General features: G+C 41.2%; 2 protein-coding genes across 6 annotated transcripts; both read left to right on the top strand.

The window, feature by feature from the left end:
- Positions 1-689: 689 nt before the first annotated feature.
- On the top strand, positions 690-14996 carry LOC127378172 (la-related protein 4). 2 transcript variants are annotated; one of them, XM_051426885.1, is made up of 17 exons: positions 690-1308; positions 3716-3833; positions 3982-4140; positions 5785-5869; positions 5989-6125; positions 6216-6319; positions 6435-6545; positions 6638-6691; positions 6812-7018; positions 7494-7597; positions 7811-7852; positions 10803-11027; positions 11152-11206; positions 11307-11465; positions 11568-11707; positions 11824-12034; positions 12373-14996. In XM_051426885.1, exons 1-17 carry the CDS (start codon positions 1192-1194, stop codon positions 12769-12771), a joined length of 2427 nt encoding a protein of 808 aa, XP_051282845.1. In that variant the 5' UTR covers positions 690-1191; the 3' UTR covers positions 12772-14996. The 2 variants fall into 2 exon arrangements, with proteins under 2 accessions (XP_051282845.1, XP_051282846.1); XM_051426886.1 differs by lacking the exon at positions 7811-7852.
- Positions 14997-16747: 1751 nt separating this feature from the next.
- asb8 (ankyrin repeat and SOCS box containing 8) lies at positions 16748-21290 on the top strand. 4 transcript variants are annotated; one of them, XM_051426894.1, is made up of 4 exons: positions 16748-16905; positions 17824-18000; positions 18096-18200; positions 19377-21290. In XM_051426894.1, the coding sequence occupies exons 2-4, from the start codon at positions 17872-17874 to the stop codon at positions 20010-20012; spliced, it is 870 nt and encodes a 289-aa protein (XP_051282854.1). In that variant the 5' UTR covers positions 16748-16905; positions 17824-17871; the 3' UTR covers positions 20013-21290. The 4 variants fall into 4 exon arrangements, with proteins under 4 accessions (XP_051282854.1, XP_051282853.1, XP_051282852.1 ...); XM_051426893.1 differs by having other exon boundaries at positions 16818-16939; XM_051426892.1 differs by having other exon boundaries at positions 16819-16953.
- Positions 21291-23905: the final 2615 nt, after the last annotated feature.

Genomic DNA, 23905 nt, shown 5'->3' with positions numbered 1-23905 from the left:
AATAAAAGTAAATGTTGTCATTTTAACAACAACAATAAGTTTGCAAATATGTACTCCTGACTGCTGCATATATACTATAATATAAGTAACATTTATTATTTTTTTTTACATAATCTGTTCATTGCACTTTATATTTTTACTTTGCACTACAATTATACAGCTTATTTATAAATTTTTTATATGTCTAGGTTGTTCTCTTTACCTCATTGTGTTGTTACTGTGTGTAATGCTGCTGCTACACTGCAATTTCCCAGCTTGGGATCAATAAAGTATTTCTATCTATCTATCTATTTTTAACATATTAAACTCTGTAATCCCAGATTTGAGTGATCTAAATAATTCAAAAATAAAAAATAAATAATCCTAGAAGAATGAGACAGGGAATATCTTACTGCCCCAATATATATCAACATGAAAACACACATTTAAAAAATAAATAAAATCTTACTTATTTGTGTTTTTTAACTACAAATTACATTATATTATTTATTTTTCTTACTAATCTGTACACACACACATATATATATTATTTATTATATATATTTTACACTTCGCTCTGGCAATGTTTCCCATGCCAATAAAAAAAAAAACTGAATCAAAGCACAATGCAGTGCATAAAACTACAGTGTGAATCCGGAAAAGGAAAAGGAAATGGTTTCTGCAGAGGTCACCGAGAACTCGCGGTGGCAGCCGGGACGTCGGCGGACTGTGTGCCTGTGCTGAGGAAGGGTGCGTGTCCCCAGTGTCCGCTTCGGTCGCCCGGTTAGGAATGCGCCTCACGACCCCGGTGTGCAGTGTAATACTCGGTGAAAGGCCAGCGGGGACTGTGGTGTGAGGAGAGTCATGGTTTGGCATCGCTTGTACCTTTTAGTATCTCAGCGTGCAGGTTTGATTCATTGAGCTAGCAGGCGTTAGCCCGCTCCGTTGATTCATAGCACGCTACGTCGTTAGCCTCCGTCTGTAGCACACCTGCTAGCCGGCTAGTTAGCCAGTAAGCTAGTCTGAGTGCTGCTGGTCGATCCAGTCGAACAGGACCAGACGGACTGCTGCTCAACACAGACGCTGTTTCGGGAAGAAGAAGAAGAAGAAGAGGAAGAGGAGGAGGAGGAGGAAGAGGAGGAGGAGGAGGTGGTGGTGGCAGGCGGGGGGCCGGGAGAACGCGACGGGGTGGAAGTGAGTCAGGAGCGGCTGATGAGTTCAGACCAGAGCGGAGAGCCGCCGCTGCTGCAGGAGGAGGCTGATCCCGGACCGAGGACCGGGGGGAAGGACGAGGCTCTGCCGGGGAGCGAGGGGGGGTCAGGCGGCATGGTGAGTGAGGCCTTCTTCTTCTGCTAGCTGGCTACCTAGCTAGCCAGCCAAGCGACTGCTGCTCGTTGGAGACTTGTTAGCACAGTACCCCCCCCCCCCCTCCCCCCCCCTCTCTCTCCCCCCTCCCCCCTCCCCCCTCTGCGTGATGGGCGATATATCCATTAGGAGACAGCTATAATTAACATAAACGAGACACTAACGTTACATTGAAGGTTGCCGTGGTGACCCGCTCTCTGGCTCGGTGCGGGTGATTATCAGGCGAAAACAGCCCCGCACACACCGCACACACCCGCACACACCGCACATATGGCAGCGTTTACCCGACCTGCTAACCCGGGTCAGGTAAATGTTTCTCACTGATCTTCCACTGCAGCCCCCCTCGGCTAGCCGGCTAACGCTAGCCGAGCTACTGTAACGGAGCAAGCTCATTAAGTAGTTTGCTGAGTAATCACTAGCCTTTAAGTTGAGTTAGGACGCCGCTGTAGGATGACGGCGGTGGCGTTTGAAGCGTGGTACTATTGATTGTGTTGTGTTCGAGGTGTAGGTGATCGATGCTTCGATTATTAGCCGATGGATAAACGCTCCTTCACTAACGTTATCTGTTAGCTAATCGCGCCGCTAGCTAACCGAGCTAGCGCAGTGACATGCGTTGCAAATACCTGGCCTGCGCCGCGCTGCGCAGTCAGCTGACATTACTTGGCTCGCTACGGCCTGTAACACAGAAGCGTGCATTGTAACCATGTGTCAAGTTGCACGGCAGATAAATGTCCAGTCTCTCCGGTGAATGACACCGAGGCCTCGCCGTGTGCAGCTTCCAGTCTCGTTGTAATTGTTGGACAGAGGGTGTCTTGAGGCGTTTTGTAGCTGGCAGCTGTATTTGTCAGGACCGAGTGCGTTTATAAACAGAGGGGGGATCAATATGCAGGTGGCCAGGTGACAATATCAGAAGAATAAGGTGGTAAGTTCGAGTGTTTCTGGAGGTTTCAGCGTCCTGTCATCAGCTCCTCTCTAGATAGAAATGCACCATCCACAGTTGGTTCTCATCAGTGTCTGTATACCTTAATATGTACAGTATGTGATCTATTCTTGGCCACAGATCTTTGCAGGGTCAGGAGTTCTCGTGCCAGTCCTCAGCCCCCTTTTTTCATATGGAGAGTCTGATCAAATCCCTTTTAATAATGTGTATATAAACAAAAGAAATATCAAAAATATCAACATGTTGTTGAAAGTGATATAAAGTTCTCTTTACATTATGTTAGTTTACTGTTTGACACAGTTTTATTAACCTTTATTGCTACATAGACGTTGTGGTTACGTAAAAGCTGTTTATAATCATTCTCCTCGTTGAGATTAACGGGGTAATAGCCTCTTTTGTGACGGGGGATCATGGGGCCCAATGTGGCACATTTCATTGTACTCCTCTGATTTCCAATAAGATGCCATGGAAGCCCAATGGTATGCAGGTGTTCAGACTATCCCGAGGTCTGCACCAGGTGATTTGAGTTAGTGGCCCGACCCTATAAGGTTGCGGGAGTTGGTGAAATCAGCCGTTGTGGTGATCATTGGCTGTAACTTCTCCGTCCTCCACGGTACATTAAATCTGTTAGGTTTTTAGTTGTTGCAGCCTGGTTTTTGTATGTAAGTGGACGGTTTAGTGATAGCATAGAATGTGCCTTCACACACTGCATTAGAGATGTTTACTCAAACACTAAAAGATTTTCTGACTAACACACATTACTTTATGGAGACACATTGGTGGAATTTACATGCATCTGCCTGCGAAACTAAATGGTTACTTGCTTCATTTGTTAGTCATAATTGTTTTAATTATATGAATTTGTCTTTTTTTTTGGCATAATTGTGGAATTGGCCAGCTAGTGTTTTAATGTTTGCTGCTTCTATATTTTAATTACATCAAGTTATGTTCCCCTCAGATTTACACCTTGATGGTCATAGATTTCCTAAGCAAAGCCATTTGTTCTTAACACTTAACAGCTATTTAGGTTGATTTTAATGCATTGAAGATGCTTGGTGCTCATTGTTGGATATAAAAAGTATTACTCTACGCATTTTGTAAAGAAGAGTTATAAAAGATGCCGTGTATAGTGGTTTAAAAGTAGTCTGGGAGCAAGTTTGATGGCGAGCAGAGATGAGATGGCAAATCTGAGGCGAATCTGTGAGAATATTAAATTCATGACACTCAGCGTAGTGCATCTCTCAATTGCAGGTATATCACATCAGCCACATTCAAATCTGCTTCAGATAATTGACAGCTTTACATGCAAACTATTTTCTACATTGTTTTTTTTATATATGCAAAGTGATTTTGGTTTAACTCGAATACGAACGTCATTCTGCTTTTAATGTTGCTATTAACTCTCTTGATCCTGCTGTTTCTGCGTTGAAGGTCACCTCTAAGGGCGCCGGTTTGAACCCAAATGCCAAGGTGTGGCAGGAGATGCCTGTGGCCTCCAGCGAGGCTGTTACCAACAGCCCTCATTGGCCCCCCTCAGACATCAGTGAGGGTGAGACGCACCAACATCAGCCCAATTGAATATCCATCAGAATACTAAGCCAAACACGGGGACACACACATCGACTTTCAAAACGGGGGTGAAGCCGTTAAAATTCTCCGCTGTTGGTTCTAAATGAAACTCTTCACCTTGTCCACAGGTTATTCTGAGCCTTCGTCTGCTGGGTGCAAGCAGTACACTGTGGGATTCACGGCCCTGGATGACAGCAGCTCCACAGCAACAGCTGAGATAGCAGTAAATGGAATGGACCCTCCAGAGTTGGGGTTTTCCCCCGCTGAGTCCACCACAGGGACCGCAGGTCAGTCGCGTCACATCACATGCAGTCGTCTCCGCACGCCAACTGGGACTGTAGCTAAGGATTTATTCATTTTTATAATTTAAATAATAAAGTTTGTATGACATATAAAAACCTCACACGACAGCAAACTGCGTTGTCTAATATCATAAACAGGCTAAGTGCTAATCAGTGGGAAGTCTATTTGGTTAAAATGAATGGAAACCTGCAGACTGCTGGCTCTCAATGCCACATGGATCCACATAACTACAGCCACTGTAGAGCCACAAAATATATCCAAGTGTTTTTACAGGCTAAGTAGTACTCATTATTAAATAATACGACATATAATATTACCTATTGATACTTATTAAATGATAACGTAGCAGCCAAAACTCTACAGTCACGCTCAACAGATCTCTTGAGATTGAGTGAAACAGAATTTAAGAATTTAATGTTAAAGAGTTTGGTCTAGACCTGCTCTATTTGAAAAGTGTCCTGAGATAACTTCTGTTATGAATTGGCGCTATACAAATAAAATTGAATTGAATTGAAGAAGGCTTAATATCACTGTCAAGTAATCCTAATAATTGTTTATTTGTTTGGTAAGCTTATCCTACAGCGACTGTAGTAACTTCAACTAAGCAGCCATTTTTATGTTCACCTGCAGAATCTGCTGCAGTCCGATGTTTTTGTTGACATTGTTGGAAATGTGTGTATTCAATTATATGTATATTATTGAGGTTATAGTTCAAAATGGTGTTGTACTGGACTGCATTTTATTGAGGGTGGGTGAGGGTTGTCCTTCCTTTGTACATAACATATTACAGATGCCTCTGAACATGATGCAGTCCAGTGCAATTATCTATGACTTCAGTGATTAGGGCTGCTATGCTTGACCAAAAAAAAAAGTAAATAATTTGAGTCATCAGTCAAGAAGGCAAATCACATTTTGTAATTTAAATCCCCACAAAATGAACTGATGGAAGTAGAGAAGGGTAATTGAAGCGGGGAGTGTCTGTTGGCTGCTCCGACACTCAGCTTCACTGCTGACTGTCAATGAAGTTGCCCAAACTACTTTTGAAACAGACGGTGGTACAATGTCCTTTTACTGCAGTCCAGTGTGACTGAGTGTGCAGCTGAGGGGGCTCTCAGCAGCCTGGAGCACAAGGATTTTTATAACTAAACTATGGCCAAGATGCATACTTAAACTTTCTCTGACTGTGTGGGAATCTGATGTTTTCACATCACAGATAACAGGGTATTAAATTGTGGGTCTTATAGGTGTGATGGATGTAGGCTGGCTGTCAACTGAGCAGGGGAGTGATATATATAGTTTTCATATTTGTAGGTGAGGCGTATGAAGGAAAATACATCAGTAATAATAATGAGTGTTCATAAAACAAATGTCTATAGATAAGAAAAAGCACGAACCACCAGCACCTGACAAACAAGTCTCGACCTTGAAAACCTGATTTGGGGACAGCCCTATCAATGATAAAACAAGTGATTAAATTAAATTGACCCCTGACAATGTCAACAAAGACATACGTCCCCTCCCTCGCCCAATCACTGAGTCTTTCTGTAAAGCGTCTGTTACAGACAAACTTAATATAAAAGCATGTATGTCACTTTTCTTAACGCTGACATTTTGTTTTTGGTTCTCAGTGGATTCCAAAACTGAAGAACAGCCGATCTCCTCTGAGAATCTGCGAGAGTCTCTGAAGAAAGAGCTGGAGTTTTATTTCTCTAGGTAAGAGCCAAGCACTAAAAAAAAAAATTATTATTACTGTAGAATTTGTCAAGTGGACATGTTATTTCCCAAGTCAATAAAAGGCTGACCTACGTGTGTGTTTTTGTTTTGTGGTTCAGAGAAAACCTCTCTAAGGATTTATACCTGATGTCCCAAATGGACAGCGACCAGTTTGTCCCCATTTGGACTATAGCCAGCATGGAGGGCATCAAGGTCCTCACCACTGACATGGACCTCATCCTGGATGTGTTGAGATGTAAGTGGGGAAGTTTAAGATGGTGTATGTTAAAATTATCTGCATACGTCTGTGCTGTGTCTAGATTTAAATACCTTGAATTTCCCTCAGCCTCGCCTATGGTACAAGTGGATGAGAAAGGGGAGAAGGTGCGTCCTAATCACAAGCGGTGCATTATAATCCTAAGGGAGGTCCCTGAAACCACGCCTGTTGAGGTAAGGCTAACTTGTTCATGCGTTTAGAAATTAATATGGCGAGTCTATGAGAAGCATTACGTTGTAGGTGATGTTTACCTGAAACTTGAGACTATTCTTTGTGTCCAATTTGCAGGAAGTGGAGTCGCTGTTCAAAAATGACAATTGTCCAAAGGTGATAAGTGTTGAGTTTGCACACAACAACAACTGGTACATCACATTCCAATCAGACACCGACGCTCAACAGGTAACGCAGGTCAAAGTGCACTGTTCTTGATGTTCAGTTAAAATGTGACACCATGAATGTATGCTCAATGATTCTCTCCTACGCTCCCCTAGGCATACAAATACTTGAGAGAGGAAGTAAAAACATTTCAGGGAAAACCCATTATGGTGAGTTCACGTAAGCTCTGTAGTCATTTTGGAAAGACCCATTTGTCAAGTTGTTTAATCATTTCACTCTTTGCTCTTTGGCTGATTTTGTATGTTTTTTTCCCCCCCCTATGCTGACAGGCCAGAATAAAGGCCATCAACACATTCTTTGCAAAGAATGGCTACCGTAGCATGGACAGCAGCCTGTACGCTCAGCAGTCCCAGAGCCAGTCCCAGTACAGCTCTCCGCTCTACATGCAGCATGTCTACCCCCAGCAGCAGTACCCAGTCTACGGCATCGTACCTCCCTGGACGACTTCGCCCACACCGTATTTTGAAACTCCTCTGGTGAGACACACTGCACCTACATTGAGAGATGAGACACTCGCACAAACACAAACCTACTCTGGAATTTACCCCTCATGCACCTCAGTTTTAAAACATTCACTTCCATTTGCTGCTTTTATTTCCTTGTGTCATCAGCAATAAATGCGTGATAAAATGTGATGCAAATAATTGCCCTTAAAGGCCATAAGTTGTATGTCAGCCTGAGCTGGAGTGAAAACCCTGCACAGTTGCTTGGAAGTCAAGCCTTGTGTGTTGTGACATCTGAAATGCATTGAATGAATTCAAATGAGTCTTTCCCTTCTTGTAAAAACAGACACAATATTTTGCATAATGAGTTACTCAAAATGTTCAGTTGGAGTAAACACACAGCAAATAATACAGTAAATGTATTTTCAGGCCCTTGTGGTAGCTCCTAAATAAATAAGTTTGCAGTTGCATGAAATAGGTTTTGTAAACACTCTCTCTCCCTGTGCAGGCACCGTTTCCAAACAGTAGCTTTGTGAATGGATTTGGCACTGCTGGACACTACAAAACTGGTTCCAATTCTCTTAATATCACTCGCCCATTCAACAGAAACCGGTAAGGACTTCTTTTTCAATTAAGTTTGTGAGTGAGTTTCTTTCAGTTTTGACCCTGATCTGAGATTTGCATAAACATTATTCTAATTGGAATGTTTTGCCACTTTTTTTGTGTGATGCTAAACCGTGAACATCAGATTGTCTAGTAAACTGTGTTTTTAAAGATAATCCAGGGAATTGTTCTTCACTCCCTGTCTGCTTACTGTCCCCACAGTGTGCCCCTCTATTCAAGAAAGAATGTAATAAATGCCTTCAGGTACCACTATTATACTGTACAATAAGCTTCATCGCTACCCTCATCTCTTACCATACTGCAGCAGCCAAATGACTAAATCCATAACAGGGCCCATGCTTTCTGCCAGTCAGATTTTGTATAGGCGTAATCATTTACATCAGTGTGATAAATGTGTGTTGCCAGGTAATGGACATCCTGGATTTGTCATGTCATTTGATAAATGTAGGCTTGCCTACTACGTGGCAGCAGCGGCGATCTGATATTGAGAAACTGGCTTTTTCCAGTTATGGCCACCTTGGCTCCAAAATATCCTCTTTGCATTGACATTATTCTATGTAACAGTTTCTCTCCATAACAACTAACCATTCATTTTATCTGTTCATGGTTTTTTTTTGGTTTTTTTCCTTTGTTTTTTTCTGCTGCTTTCTTTGTCAGTGATTGTATTACCATATTCCATGTGTTGTATGCTATGAGAAAGAGAGGCTGACAGTTTGGAGTGGAGTCTAGGTCAGACAGCTGTCGAGCTTTAATCCGTACGCTTTAAATCTTTCGCAAAGAGATGACAACTTTTGCAAGTTTGTTTACACACTGAAAAAAGCAGCTTCACAAAGAAATATCTCACTGGACTCCTCCCAAGTCAGACCCAGTGATGAGATCAAGATGCGCATAGAGGGAAACCAGGGAGTGGATTCATTTTGGCTTTGGTTCTCTCTTTCTCTCTCATCTTTTCCTTTTCTAATTTCTTATTCCTCTCTATCCTTCCCTTCCAAAGTCAGGTGCTTCCCTCCCCATCCCAATGAGCGTTCAGATTATGAGATCTGAGGGTCAGAGACTCGTGAGAAGATCAATCCATGTGAATCACGCTGCTAGGTTTCTGACAGTGTCTGTCTCAAAGCATTATTTGTGATGCATTAAGATATTAGTAGTCTGTCTGGGTCTTGTATGGGCGTTGTCAGCTCTTCTCAGTGAGTTTATGGTTGGTTGCAGATTGCCAAACATGCAGCATGTTGACTTGACACCAAAGGCTCAACTGCTTCAACCAATCATGAGCACAAATGTAGTCCTGCATGTCTACACAGTTACCCTGAGGACACAGCATGCTGTCTTGTTCTTAAACTGCTGCCACCAGTGTTTCCTCTGAACTCCTTTAGCTGCGTCAGCCTCAATCATCTGAACATGGTCCCCCCCCCAACAAATAGCAGTTTTTGCTATTCACATATTTATGTGGGCTTTTTCCTGTCTGTTTCAGTTTCATTCCCATAACCACTTTGCTGTTATGGTGCGGTTTTCTCTCTGTAATAGCATTAATGTCCAAACGTAAGCGCTACTTACAGGACCATACAGGTGGTTTAACATCTTACAGTCCATTAAATTGTACCTGACTTGACAATAATATATACAATAACTGTGGCAAAACATAAAGATGACATGTTCACTGAGATGGATTTCATGTCAAGAATGTCTAGTTGTTACAACCTTTTGTATAGTATTAACCTTACCTTAAAGCAGGAAATCTAAACTGGTTTGAAGCATTTTCTACATGTAAATAGACATGTACAAACCCACCAGTATGGTCTGTTAACACCCCTTGAAGTTTCAAATTATCCCCCTGAGCAAAAAGGTCTACAGGAAACATTGGTTACAAGTGTGTCTTAAAGGGGACCTAATATGCAAATTTCCATAGTCTATTTTTATTACGGGACTCCACTAGATTAGCTCTGCATGATTCACAGTTCAAATCCTTATTTATCTTAAACTCCTTTATGCAGCCCCTCAGTTCATCCAGGCTGAAGCAAGCCGTTTCAGCTCCTAAAGGCTCTTATACACTCGCGGTCCCCGACCTGTAGTGCGACAATGTGATTTCACGGGAGCGGCGTAACTATTTATACTTGTGCGTGGTGGGCGCGACACTAGTTGCAGTCTTCTCCTGAACAGAGGTGTCGCAACTGAGGAAAGGCTACCAACTTTTCTACGCACTCGAAGAAGAAGGAAAACGTTTTTTGTTTTTTTTTTTTTTTTTTTTCTTCAAATCTGTCACGGAGGTTCTTCCAAATTTTCCAGCATATGGCCTCCTCTATTCCAACATTCATGGCAAGAATTCTGCCACCTCTAGGCATCTGTGTTCCTTCATTGAAGGATCGTACAGATGCCTGTAGAGGTGCACTTGCTTGGAAAGCTTGCCCTCAAACTCGTCCATCTTCCTGTTTCCGCTTCGGCGCGCTCAGCTGGGGGAAAAAAAAAGTTGTGCGCAACTGGGCCTAAATCCTGGAGCGCCAGCGAGATCGACGCATGTCCGTAAAAAACTTAAACCCCACCCCCCCCCCCCCCAAAAATTTTTTTTTTTTTTTTTCCCCCTCCACAAAAAACAAAGGGGGACAAACCAGGGTGGGGCACGCTTCTCCCCTTCCTGTTGTTCTGCCGCAAACAACACATTAACTTTAAAAATAGTGATATGGGGCTCAGAATTTGATCAATTGTTTTATACCACAAATGAGACAAGAATTAGTTTGGAAAAATGATAGACCCCCTCTAAAGTGGTGTGTTTCTGGGTTAGATTGTACAAAAACACACTTTTATATTGTTAGTCGCTGATTTTGATGAAACTGGATTATATTTTCTGTTTTTCTCTTTGTCCTCCGGCTGCTCAGCTTAATTTAGTTTCCCGTTTAATAGAAAGCTTTACTTGTTGATAGCAGTTAGCTGGTTAAGCTATTAACTGCTGCAAACTGTAGACGATGTTAGTTGGTGATTAGCTGCTTTAGCAACAAGTAAAGTTAAACCACCATTGCATTCAGAGCAGTCAAAACATTTACCTCATTGTTTTATACTTTAGCCATGTTTTAATATGAACACTCGACATTATAATTTATATATATTTATGAAAGCATAATAGGTCCCCTTTTAAAAATAAAAAAGTGTTTACAACTTCATCCTGACCATGCGCATCCTCACCTTTCCCTCTCTGCAACAGAAACCACGTGAAGCCCCAGGTGAGGACAAGTGAGGTCACAACAGCTGTAACTCCTGTCCCCTTGGAGAGTCTGACTGGACTGCGCAGCCCGCACCCCCCCGCTCCTGTTTCCGCCACCACCACTAACCCAGTCCAGACAGCCTCTGACCTGAGCTCGACGTTCTCACATCTCTCCTCCTCTTCTTTGGACCCCAGTGATGACAGCGGCATGGCCGGACGTGGAAGGTAAACCTGTTTGCAACCCATCTGTTGACGTTGGATTTGTGCTTGGCTGCTGCTCACGGACTGTGACTTGATCAGTGACACTTGACTCAGTTGAATTACTGTTGATAATTTATTTGCATTTTAGACGAAGCACAACCTATAGAGGAACACGGAGGAGGCGAGAAGATGAACGGATTTCGGTAAATGGCAATTTTCATGTTGCCCTTTAAGCTTGTATGTCGTATTTAAAGCACGAAACAGCTTGTGATCTTTATTTCTTGGCTCTATTTCTGTTCTCAGCGGCCTGTACCACTAGCAGAGGTCAAGGTTTCTCCACCTAAGTTTGATTTGGCTGCTACCAATTTCCCACCTCTTCCTGGCTGCGTGGTCAGTACACAGGGAGAGCCAGTGCTAGAAAACCGAATGTCGGATGTTGTCCGTGGTTTGTACAGGGACAAGGTAAGAATAAAATTAAGACTTAACAGTTTTATATCTCTTGAATAAAACTGCACCGCGAGTATTGTTGAGATGTAACATGCATGTTTTCCTTGTTTTTTATAGACAGAACAAGCCAATAAAGAAGCCACTGTGAGTCCAGGTTCAGGCCAAGCCTCAGTTGCAGAGGAGGCTGTTTCTGTCTCAAGTCCTGCTCCGACAGCAGCAAAACCTGCTACACAACCACTTGGACCCTCAGCCCCTGGGTACGAGTGCCTAAATGATTATATTTAAGTTGAATTCAGGATATTTGGTACAGAGTCAAACACTGGCATTAAACTTAAAATGGAAACGTGACTATCTGAAACTCTTGTTTTGACAGTATCACTCGTCAGGAGAAGAGGGTTGAACGGGCAGAGCCCCCAGCTCCAGCTCCAAAAGTGACTCCACGCGCACCTGTTCAAACGACCGTGAACCCATCCTCCTCCACACAGCCCGTGCCTAGCTCCAGGCCTCAGCCCTCTGCTGCCTCCACACCAGCGACACCCAGCACGCCGGCCCCTGCTACAGCCACTGTTCCCACACCTGCACAGGTAAGAATCTCCTTCTTCAGAATTACAGCCTACACTCGAGCACAGTTGTCTTCTCGATGATGAAATCTTTTGCGCATAGAGGGAAGTGAGGTTGTGGACTGACTGGCTTTGGTTGTCTCCCTCCTCTCTACCTGTCACATTTCTTCAGTATTTCTCTCTTTCTATCTCTCTCTGCTCTTTCCCACCAAACGTCCAGAACGTTCACTCCTACCCCAATGAGCGTTAAGATTATGAGATCTGAGGGTTTGACAAGGTGAATCATGAAAATGAATGTTTAAATTAGAGTATGTGTTAAATGTGTTAAATGTTTTTAAAATTGTACATTTTCCCTGCCCTAGGTTCAGGAGCCTCGTAAGCTCAGCTACGCTGAGGTGTGCCAACGGCCACCCAAGGACCCTCCCCCTGCGGCCCCTGCCCCAGCTTCTTCAGGCACCGCGTCAGGCCAGCCGCTACGCGAGTTGCGCGTGAACAAGGCCGAGGAGCCGGGTTCCAGCAGTGGTCCTGGAGACAAGCAAGAGAAGGGCCACGACAGGGAGGGGGGATGGGAGTGCAAGGAGAGCCGGCCACCACGTGAACGTGACTCTCAAGGCTACTACCGCAGTAATGGCCCCAGAGGTGCTGGGGGCCTCAAGTTTCGGGACCAGAGGCGCCCGCCTCCGGCCCGACGCAGCTCCCCCCAGGGAGGCTACAGGCACACTGGCAAAGAGCAGAATATCCCACCAGTATCGCCAAAGTAAAAACTTGATATGAATAGAAAAAAGATGTATGAATATATACATGGATATATATAATTATATAAAAATGAATAACATAAAAGCAACAACATTATGGTAGCCACCTCCCCCCCCTGGAACTTGTTCAAAGAAAAGCTTTCAAAATGACATTAAGACCGGGACATCCAGGACTAAAGAGCAAAATGACACCTGAAGAACTTGAGTGATTTGAAAAGGAAACAAAAATCTTGTTCTGGCCTCCAGCATTATGCTTAAAATAATTTTTCAAGTGCGATTTATCTGGAGGACATCTCATTTATGCTCTGCTAGGGAGAGGTGGGATGCTGGGCCACGTAAATGGCCCTCTACCTTTTTTTTCTTCCCCCTTTCTTTTTTTGAATTTAAAGAATAGATGTCTGCAAGAACAATATGCACTAAGAAGAAAAGAACATGCATATATGTCATGTACATATACAAAGATATCACTAACACGCAATGAGACATCAGTTTTTTTTCTTTTCTTGTGTGCTTAGGTTTGCAAGTATGACTGAAGGTTTGACTGACGTCTGTGTATGCATTGATTGTTAAGCAACATGATTGAAGTGCTACAGTGTGCTGTTGCACTGATCTAATGAAATGGATGATTTTTGATTTTTACATCAGAGGTTCAGAGTCATTGTCCCGAAACTGGACAGTGTGGTCTTCTAATGTATATTAATGAAATATGTTCTATGGTGGTATTTTGATCCTGGTTCATAATTGGCTTAAATTGTATCAGTCAGATATCAGAATCTGTCAACGTACGCTGCAGTCAGATGTGTGGTTTTGTTTAAAGCTGAAATCCACTTTGGGGTCCTCACTGGCCTGTTAGCCACGGTGAACCTGTTAGCCTGGTCCAAAGTTTTTCATGTTAAGTTTTATCTCTTATCTATCTGAACCATTTGGGTCAACCCACTCTGATGGATTCAGATCATTTGTCATGTTGATAATCAGTCAGGTTCTCTGTTTACATGTTTGTTTGGGTAATAGGTTGACGTTTTCCAAGTGAGAGGGAGGAAGAGGAAAAAAAAAGAATAATAGGTTAACCGTTAATGGTAAGAATTGACTGTTCAGTGCACCTGATGGTTAGGTGAAGTTTGGCTTTTCTACATCATCACAGGATATCCAGGTTAAGCTTATATCTGTGAATTGTTCTTAAAAAAAATGGCATAGTGTCAAAAAAATAGACTGAGAAGTGCTGTTAGCTAAAGGGTGATAGCTACATAACATTTGGCAGCCATGTCGTGGGTATAAAGAGGATTGGAACATTTTCACGTGCTATGTGCCAGCTGCCTACGATCATAGTGTGCTAGGATAAAGTTTTGATTTTTAATGACGAGGTCTGCTAAATAATGTAGTCTTGGGGAAACTTTTGGCCCAGTGAAACTGGATTTTGAAGAAGCTGTAGAGGTGTAGTTGCCTATGCTATATTGTAATAACCCTTCACTAGAAATGTGTGGGAGAATGTAATTTGTTCTAGTGCTGAATTTACAGAGAGGGAGGCTTTTGACAGCAGGTATCCACCAGATTGTTTTTGTGCTTTTAGGGTGAGTTTGCTGGTTTGTTTTTGTTGGTTTCTTTTTCTTATTCGTTTTTTTTTCTTTTCTTTTTTTTTAATTTTTGAGAAACAAAACAGGTTGACTTAGAATTTGAAGTTTGACTCATTGTATGTATTGCTTTTTAAATTTATTTATTTTAATTCTGATGCACAACGCTTTTCTCCCAATCTTGGTAGGCTGGTTTCCCCAAAGTTGTGTGAAATCGCATTGGCAAAATAAAATCACGCATATGACATTTATATACTGTTCGAGATGTCAGCTGAGCGAAAAATACTTGATGCATTGACTTTGGGCTTAGTAATGCAGTAAAACGAGTAACCAATCACTGGGGCTGTTATTTCTTTTTCATTAATGAGTATGAGCAGCTAGTGGTTTAGTATAATTAAATAAATGCACTAACTTGTTTTTAAAAAGAATCTTACTCATGAGTAATGTGAAATCATTTTAGAAGCATATGGTTGATGTTGACAGGCTTGCAAATACCTACAGGAATTGCTCCCCTCCCCTCCCCCCCTTCCATATGTTTGGGTTATTTTCTGTTAATTTGGGTTGGGGTGGCAAAAGGAAATATAGTAATGGATCAACCAAGTGTTTGAGACACAATCCTAGAACTGTATGAAATGTCACCAAAAATAAATTATTTTGATTTGGCTTTCCAGTGTCACATTTCTTTCTGCTCTCTTGTGTGTTGTCCACACTCTACACACATCAGTGGAGGAGTGGGCTGCAGTGTTTTTCTACAATTAAATCTGCATTCAAGTATTTTAAGGCATCAGATACGCTGATCCAGGCTTTCTGAATTTACAGGTGTTTACAGCTCGTGGTCTCCACCCCCAACAGGTCCCATCCAAAGTATCAGGTTGCGGGTGGGGTTTGAGCCTTTGTTAAGTAGCTTAGGGCGAGGGCTGAACTCTAATGCTTTCATTTTCTCTGACTGTCCCACTTGTTGTTTGTCTGAACCCAAAAGTGGAACTTTGTGCTCAAACTCTGGCGGTACCAGTTAGGTAAAACCACTGACTAATTATAAGGCTAGGTTAATCAATGAATTGGTTAAATATCATCAAAAGGTGAAAAGTGACATTACAATGTAGGGATTGGAATCAAGAACCTCTTCCAAATTGTTCAGTCAACTACTGTTTTCTATCCTGTGTTCAGAGTTAATAAAACAGCTGTGTTGATGCTGAAAACCTGTTTAGGTCCACAGACAACTGATCAGGAACCAAGAAGGGAACTGATGAAGAATGGGACCAATAAGCAGAATCAATAATTGCATTTGTGTCAATACAATCTTGTAAAATCGCATCCCAAGCTCAAGGTGGTGATACAAACTCCTTTTTTTGTCCAACCAACAGTCCAAAAACAAAGCTGAAGCTGGAAGAAGGAAATATTTTATATTTTTGCTTGAAAAATTAACAAAACCATTAATTATCAAAATAACTGCCAACCTAGACTGACAAACCAATAACTTATAGTTTGTTTCATCAGCTCTAAATCTTAATACGTTCTAAAATAGTTGTCAAAATCAGGATGCTGATGGATAATGTTGCAGATTGCAACAATTTTAATACCACTGTGTCATCCTAAGGTGTCGGATAAAACTACAGTGGCTCCTATCTAGTGCCAGTGTTTGGTTTGTCTCATCTGGGCTACTGTAGAAACATGGTGGTTCAAGATGGCGGCCACCGCGGAGGGACCCACTCTCCTGTAGTAATGATAAACAGTTATGGTAACAAAAGCACAACGATTTATATCTTCAGCTGATCGGACACGAATGAAAACAACTATAAATATTATATTCCATTTCTGACAATAGACAGAATAAATGTTACACACTGGACCTTAAAGTCATTTATTTATGTTTTATTTCAATCTTTTGCTTCTCAAATGTGATTATTTGCTGGGTTTCTGTTTCATTTAATGTAAATGTAATATCTTTGGTTTGGGTTTTGGACAAATCGATCAATGTGTCGACTCTTTTATAGAATAGAAAAATAATCAATCAATAAATAACTGCAGCTCTAAGTAGCCTATAATATTTAACATATAAACTGTAATAGACTAAATACAAAAGTATGAGTTTATAAAAACTGAAAACATCCTTGTTTTATGGTGTGTTATAGTCTCTTGCTGCCTTGCTGGCTGCCCGACCTGTGACGGGTTGTTGTTCAGTGTCTCTGCCGGTCGACTGCACCTCAACATGGTCATGAGCTGAAGGAGGTATTCGCGGCACGCCGGTGGATGTCTGCGGTGCCGCCATACGTGTCTATATTGGGAAAGTAAGTGTGCTGAGCGGAGACGTGGCTTCCGGCAGGACACCGTGGAGACGGCGTCAGTAAACGACGACATTATCTGAAGTTATCGCAGAATAAAGCGACTAATAAAGCGACTTATAAAGCGACTAATAAAGCGACCGGCGGCTCCGTCAGGGTTTAAATACAGACAGCGGAGGCTCGAGGCAGAGGGCGTGGCCGCCAGCGGTGACGTTGTGTGTTTACGTCACAGCGAGCAGCAAACCGTCAGTACGGTAACCGTCAAACCTTCACACCGTGGACCAGAAACGGTACGTTGTCCCGTTGGTCGTCGGTCTTTTATCGGTGGGTAACAAGAGGTGCGTCTCGGAGTGTTTCAGATAAATGTCTTTTTTTTTTTTCCGCCTACGAGTGTCGATTGTTCCTCTCATCTTGGTGCTAACGTTAGCTCGTTAGCTAGCATTAGCTAACTTGCTACCAGCCGGTGAAAACGTAGCCCAGGATATGTTTTTGTTTTTCTCTTAAACCAGCCCGTCAGCGACGGCTCTCTAGTCAAGTAGCTATTGTGATCTGTATGTAAATTTGTGTTATTTTTTAAAGTTGTCACTCGGTGTGCAGTGTGCGTTAGTGTTACAGACTGTATGTTGGTTTCTTTTGTTGTCTAGCATGTTATTGCAAAGTGAGCTAACGTTAGCTGTCAGTGTCAGTCATTTGTTTATGTTTAGTTAGCATACTTAGGTCGCTGGTCCCCTGCTGACAGTGACTTTGTTGGCAACAGCAGGATAACGTTAGATAATACAAGCATACACTTTTTCTAGATTGCATAACATTTACTTAATTCTCAAATTATATCGATCAAAGACCGGGGTGAAATGAAGTTTGTTAAATGTTATATATGTTAATTTGGTAATGAAATCAATCGTTCACGATTGTCATCCAACATTATTGCATGCAATTCCAATCTTAAGATCAACAAGTGGGTTATTGTTGAAATCTGTGCAGTTTCACGGTGGTGGAATAAATGTATTTCTATGTTAAAGCAACAGACAACATGTAATAATGAAATAGTCACAATAGCAACTAAGTTACCTAACAATACAAAAAAAATCCTTGAGGGCGGTTTAGAGTTGTTATTCGTTTTATTCTGGTACATTTCTTTTAGGCTCAAGGATCTCTATCATTGTGTCTTACAGCTTTTAACTCCCAATTTCTTGAAAAATCTGTTTCAGTGTGCCGTTGTGTCACCCCTGCCCGGGTGCCATGGTCCTCAGTTACACATGAGCTCTACTATGTGGTACATCATGCAAAGCATTCAAAGTAAATACTCCTTGTCTGAGCGGCTCATCCGCACCATCGCAGCCATCCGCTCATTCCCACACGACAATGTGGAGGATCTCATTCGTAAGGTAGGCCTGGTCATCTTTCAGTCTGACTTCAAATAAATACTGTCGCTTAGTGTCATCTGTTATATACTGATATTATTATCTTCTGCTTGCCTAAGGGAGCTGATGTGAACCGGATGCATGGCACACTTAAGCCCCTGCACTGTGCCTGTATGGTCGCTGATGCTGACTGCGTGGAGCTGTTGTTGGAGAAAGGGGCAGAGGTATGTTACAGATGACTTCTACACACGGGACAATTTCCCAAAGCATACCACAAGATATTTGATCAATTAACTACCTTCCAGACAGCCACTGTATGATATGAAAGTCAACCTGCAGAGAGTTGAAGCTTACTTGTGATAATCTGTCACACTAAACATGGATGCCTGCTATGAACAGGACAAGTTTTTCCCTGTTGGTATGTTCAATAAAGAAACATAAAATGAATATGAGTTGCCAAACAATACTGATGCAAAAATCAAACTTGCAAGACATAACAAACATGGGACTAAGAATATTAACTGATGTCAATTGATATTTTTTTGTAGCAAAAGGTTGTCGTTTGACACCTAATTCTCTAGTGTCAGACAGATTGTCAGTGTCAGTACTTAAACAAAGACAAAGAGTGTCATACTGTACTGTCATCAATTGAAACCAGTCGCTGCCTAAAAGATAGGAAATTTGCATTTGTGAATCCTAATAATACTTATTGTATTTCTCATCTCATCTCATTTACCTCCTGTCATATATCTGGCCTCACAGATTTGGTCTTTTGATTTATCTTTTGAGATTTCTGCCTTCACCCAAAGACAAAGGAAGTGACCAACATTTTGTTTTTGGTGGTCATTGCAATCACAAAAGTAACAGAAAAATTCAACAGCAGATTGCTCGGGTACCTAAATGATGAGCGTGTATGCCACATAACATCCCTCGTTCACTTCTGGCCGGGGACCTTTGTTGCATGTACTATTGACTGTCAAATGAAGGCAAATGTAAAACAAACAAATAATTAAATGAACAAATAAAATTCAACAGCAGTGTGTTTTTACAGATATTGTCCCTCTTACTTTAAGTAATCACCGTTCACAGTTTTCATTGGGACTGTCTATTTGGTAGAAAGTAGTTCAATTTTCTTGGTTTGGTATTTTTAAAATTGCTTTGGTCGTCTGTGTGGTATTTTGGTGCGCAATCACCACGCCCTCCAATCTATATTCGACTTCACGCTGCCTTAAATTGCACTTTGGGCTGCTGCACATACATGAACCAAAACAGCAGGTGCACAGTCCATGTGAGACCTAACACCTTCTGCTGGTCGTTGCACTTGCACGATTAAAATATGACTCTTACTGTTGTTAAATCCTCAGCATAAGATTGATCACTACATTATATTTCCTTATCAGGTGAATGCTTTGGACGGATATAACCGCACAGCACTGCACTATGCTGCAGAAAAGGATGAGAGCTGCGTGGAGCTGCTGTTGGAGTACGGGGCCCAGCCAAATGCCCTGGATGGCAACAAGGACACCCCACTTCACTGGGCCGCCTTCAAAGATAACCCAGAGTGTGTGAGGGCTCTGCTGGAGAGCGGGGCCTGTCCCAATGCACGGGACTACAACAATGACACGCCTTTGAGTTGGGCAGCAATGAAAGGCAACTTGGAGAGTGTCAAAGTACTATTAGACTATGGAGCCCAGGTCCATGTGACCAACCTGAAGGGCCAGACCCCTATTTCCCGACTGGTGGCTCTGTTGGCCCGGGGCCTGGGCACTGAACAGGAGGAGGAGTGCCTAGAGCTGCTGTGCCGAGCGGCAGGGCGATTTGAGATACGACGGGCTGACGGCACCCTTCCCAGGGAGCTGAGTAAGGATCCCCAGCTCCTGGCGAGGCTGACCAACATGGTGGCTCAGGCTCCTACGCTTCGCTCTCTGGCACGCTGTGCTGTCCGGCAGAGTCTTGGAGTCCAGTTCCTCCCAACTGCTGTAAAAGAGCTTCCTTTACCAGAGACTATCAAAGACTATTTACTGCTGAGGGACTGAGGTGATGAAACCATTAGACAGCTCATCACATTGCATTTATTGGCAAGAAAAGTCAGTTGAAACATAGGATATTGTCTGACAGTGGCCCTCATTAATCAAACCTTCTTGCAAATGAATATAGATTTGTGCACCGGGAAAAACCTCTTCTAGTCTTTTTTTAATTATCTAGTGGTTGCACAACATCTAAATGAGCAGATTGTTAAGTTTGATAAGTGTCAGTTGTTGGACAAAGACTGCACCAGTCCATGTTTTTTTTAATTTCTCGCCCCACCATGTATGCATTACAGAAATTAACAACATCGGGATTGTTGGGCTACAACAACAACATGAAGCTAGTTGTCTTCAATCATCCATCTGTTCATAAAGAGCCAGTGCATCTTTCAAATTTTAACTAGGTTTATTAAAAAACAAATTGTATGCAAAATTCACGATTATGTATTGAATATTACATTTTAAAATGTAAATGTTATTGAGTTTGGTGTTAAAATTAGTATATTCTCATTGTAAGATTAGATTTAAATGTACGAGGTTTAATGAATGAGGGATAATGTCTGATGATGCAGGCTGTCCAGTAATTCTGTCACAAGATGCAGTTCCTGAAGTAGTGCTCGGGAACGAATGCTATGTAGTTAGTATGATAGTTGAAGTGGCCATCTCTCTCTCAATGACGTCCCAGTGAACTCACAATGCAAGGAATTTTGAAATACCAATAAACAAAAAAATAAAAAATAAATATAAAGATTGTTATGTAGAAGCAACAAAAAGTTGCAGAATAATATAATTGATTTGACAGATTGGTTCACACTCTCTAATTTTGCCTCCATCTAGTCCTCTGAAAATGTTCAACGCTGATAAAAGTGATGTCAACATGCCTGCTGTCATTTCCTATTTATTTGGGCTTTATTTTAATGAAGGGTGCAGTTGCAGTTGCCAAGAGGGAATAAAATGCTCTTGTTTTTTTTTAACAGTGGACGTTTTCAAGGGTGCTCCCTCGTCCAGAATTTTGCAGCATATACTTTATTTTAAATTAATGTTAGAACCATGAAATAGCATGAATACTAAGTTTTTGTCCTTGAACAAATCACTAAATAAGCTTGCAAAATGTATTTACGTTTGTTATGGCATCTGTCTAAAATCTGACCTTTTCTGTGCTTGATTTTGTTTTGATGCTTGTTCTGTATAAACATTAACCCCTTAGATCATGTCTAGTGTACAGCAAAAGTGCTTTTTTTTCTTTGTCAACGTAATGAAAGTAAATGCCTTTACAGTATATCCAAATCATTTTTTTCCTCTTTATTGTTCATTAAGATTAAACCGTCTGCTGTAATAACTAACATTTGAAAATGAAGCACTATTACTTTAAAAGCTGAGCTGTGGTAGGCTATGAAACACTAAAACACTTTGACTGTGTCGCATTCAAATTATTCAGGCGATTCAGATTGAGGTTTTATTTGCATAGCTCTTTTTTTCACAGCAGACACTTTTTTCACAGCAGACATTTTGACTTGTCAGAGTAGGAAAATCAGAGGTGTCATTAATAACATTAACAATGGCTCAGTTCTATTCTAGTGAGCCAGCGTGCACCATACCAGGACCCTGAAACCAAAGCAGCTAAATGGAATTCAGCCCTCACTTGTTTTATTGTTTACACCTGTGCTTCTCCTGCACTTTTATTACACTGCGAGTGAGATTTGATTACCAAATCAAGTTATCAAGGTTCAACGCTTTAGACGATAAAAGTTTACATACATTGAACACTGTAAAGAACATCTAAATTAAGAATTTAATAATTTGATATGTTATAATATATAACTATATCTGCTAGATCATAAATATATACAACAGATTTAATATTAATTTAGTAAAGAAAAGGCTAGATTACGACTGAACTGCGTCTTCTTATTGGTGATTAGGATGTCATCACATAGTGCCTGTGTTATTACATTAGACTGAATCATAGTCATTACAATGAAAGGGCCAGAGGAGCTCAAATATGAGAAACAGTGTCATAAATTTACTGTCACGACTGTTACTTGGAGCTGTTTCTAACCAGTTTTAAATACTTGGGGAAAAAATGATACAAGAGGAGACAATAAATAACAGCTGAACAGGAATTTAACATTTATTTTGACACTGAAAACTATCTTGGACATCTTCGGCAAAACATAATGCTACAGTAATTTGATCTCCCTGATCTTCCTTTTCTTGATAGATGATAATAATAATGCAAATGTTAACCTGAGCACATTCAGTTCTCTGGTTATCCACTGGGGGTCTCTAAAGCCTTGTCTCTGAATTCACATTCACTGGCTTGTAAAACAGCCTCTGAATGGGATGTTTAGTGTGACTTGTATATTGGAGGGAAATTGCGACGTTGTGTAACAGTTGCTGTGGATTACATCAGCTGCCTCGTCTTTAATACTCGATGCATTCTCTAGTTCAACCACCGTAGCCTATTTGTAATATTTTGGCCTGTTGTTTTAGGCTTGTACACCACGCTGCCGTGCCACAGTCAGGACGCCCACTTCCAAGGAGAGAGAACAGGGTGAGAATATCAGGAAGGAAACCAAATTAAGAGGGGAAAAGACTCATTGTGTGAATTGTGACACATTATGCAACAATTGAATTAATCATAATTTATATAAATAAATTAAATAAATATAATATTTACCACAACAGAGAGAAAAGTAGCCATAGTGTGGGACTAGGAAATAACTTTCAAATCTGTCCAGTATATGACACCCTCTATCTTTAGACCTTGGATTTGGGTAGGGACAAACTCCTCCGAACCCTTGTAAAAAGGACGAAAGAACAACAACAACAACAACAACAACAACAACAATAATAGTACTATTAATAATAATACTATAGAAGGAGATAGAGACGTTAACCAGTGGTTCTCAAGCTTCTCTGGCATGCTCCCCTTCAGTTCACGCCCCCACAATTTGTATCAATCATTAATAATGATTTGCGAACTGATAGAAAGATTCCAAGCTGAATTTTAATTAAATAAAAGTCAACACAATTATAGCTTCAGCAAACTCAAAAATCATATTCACTCACTCACTTTGTTCCACTCCATATTCTGTTCTTCCACACACCCCTGCAGTGGCTCTGTGTCTGAGAACCACTGACTTAAAGGATGATAAAACTAACAGATACTGATCTTTAATGGTATTTTATATCCTGTCATATAACAGAATAAATATGGTTTACACAAACAATTACTTGTAGTTAAGAAATGGTGCGCAAATATTATCAAATGAAAGTTTTAAATGACTTTTTAAGAAAAAGTTCAATACTTTTTCTTTCAGTTTTCAAGTGTTTATAATATGTTATCATACTAAAGTATTTCACCTATTACATTCAGTGAGCTGATTGGGAATTTAGCATTTTCATATATATTATTTATATTACATTATTTACATATGTATTTTATTTTATGGTGTTTTTTCTCATAATGATTTTTAATTTGCCCTTATTTAGTACCATCAGTTTACTCTTTCTTTATATATATAAGTATATTAACATTACTGTTACTTTTGTGTGTTCATTGGTGGTTCCAGGCCGGGTGGCTCTTGGGTTTCTGATTGTACTTTCTGTTATGTATATGTTTAAATCTGGAGAGCACTTTCTGCTCAAGCTTGAAAAGTGCTTTGCAAATAAAACTATTATTAATTATTCCAGTATTTAGACAGGGTCACTCACACGTTTTGATAGTGAGGACACAACTGGTGTATTTTTATCCTGTGTCTAGGCTGACAGAGGTTATATCTTCCTGCGTATACCTCCAATCTCTCTCCAGGTTATTAAAATATTAAAGCACAAAGCCAACAAAGTCAAGAGTTTCTTCCTCTCAAGGTCTGGACACATCTCCTAACGTCCCACCACGA

This window comes from Dicentrarchus labrax, unplaced genomic scaffold (genome assembly GCF_905237075.1).
Source record: "Dicentrarchus labrax unplaced genomic scaffold, dlabrax2021, whole genome shotgun sequence".
NCBI lineage: Eukaryota > Metazoa > Chordata > Actinopteri > Moronidae > Dicentrarchus > Dicentrarchus labrax.
The sequence above is the reverse complement of the archived record's forward strand: the minus strand, read 5'-3'. Positions and strand labels throughout refer to the sequence as shown.

Coding starts and splice junctions, on each gene's coding strand:
- LOC127378172 (XM_051426885.1), top strand. CDS start 1,192: ATGAGTTCAGACCAGAGCGGAGAGCCGCCGCTGCTGCAGGAGGAGGCT. Junction 4,141..5,784: donor GTCCACCACAGGGACCGCAG/GTCAGTCGCGTC, acceptor TTTGGTTCTCAG/TGGATTCCAAAACTGAAGAA. Junction 11,207..11,306: donor GAGAAGATGAACGGATTTCG/GTAAATGGCAAT, acceptor TTCTGTTCTCAG/CGGCCTGTACCACTAGCAGA.
- asb8 (XM_051426894.1), top strand. CDS start 17,872: ATGAGCTCTACTATGTGGTACATCATGCAAAGCATTCAAAGTAAATAC. Junction 18,001..18,095: donor TGGAGGATCTCATTCGTAAG/GTAGGCCTGGTC, acceptor TGCTTGCCTAAG/GGAGCTGATGTGAACCGGAT. Junction 18,201..19,376: donor TGTTGGAGAAAGGGGCAGAG/GTATGTTACAGA, acceptor TTTCCTTATCAG/GTGAATGCTTTGGACGGATA.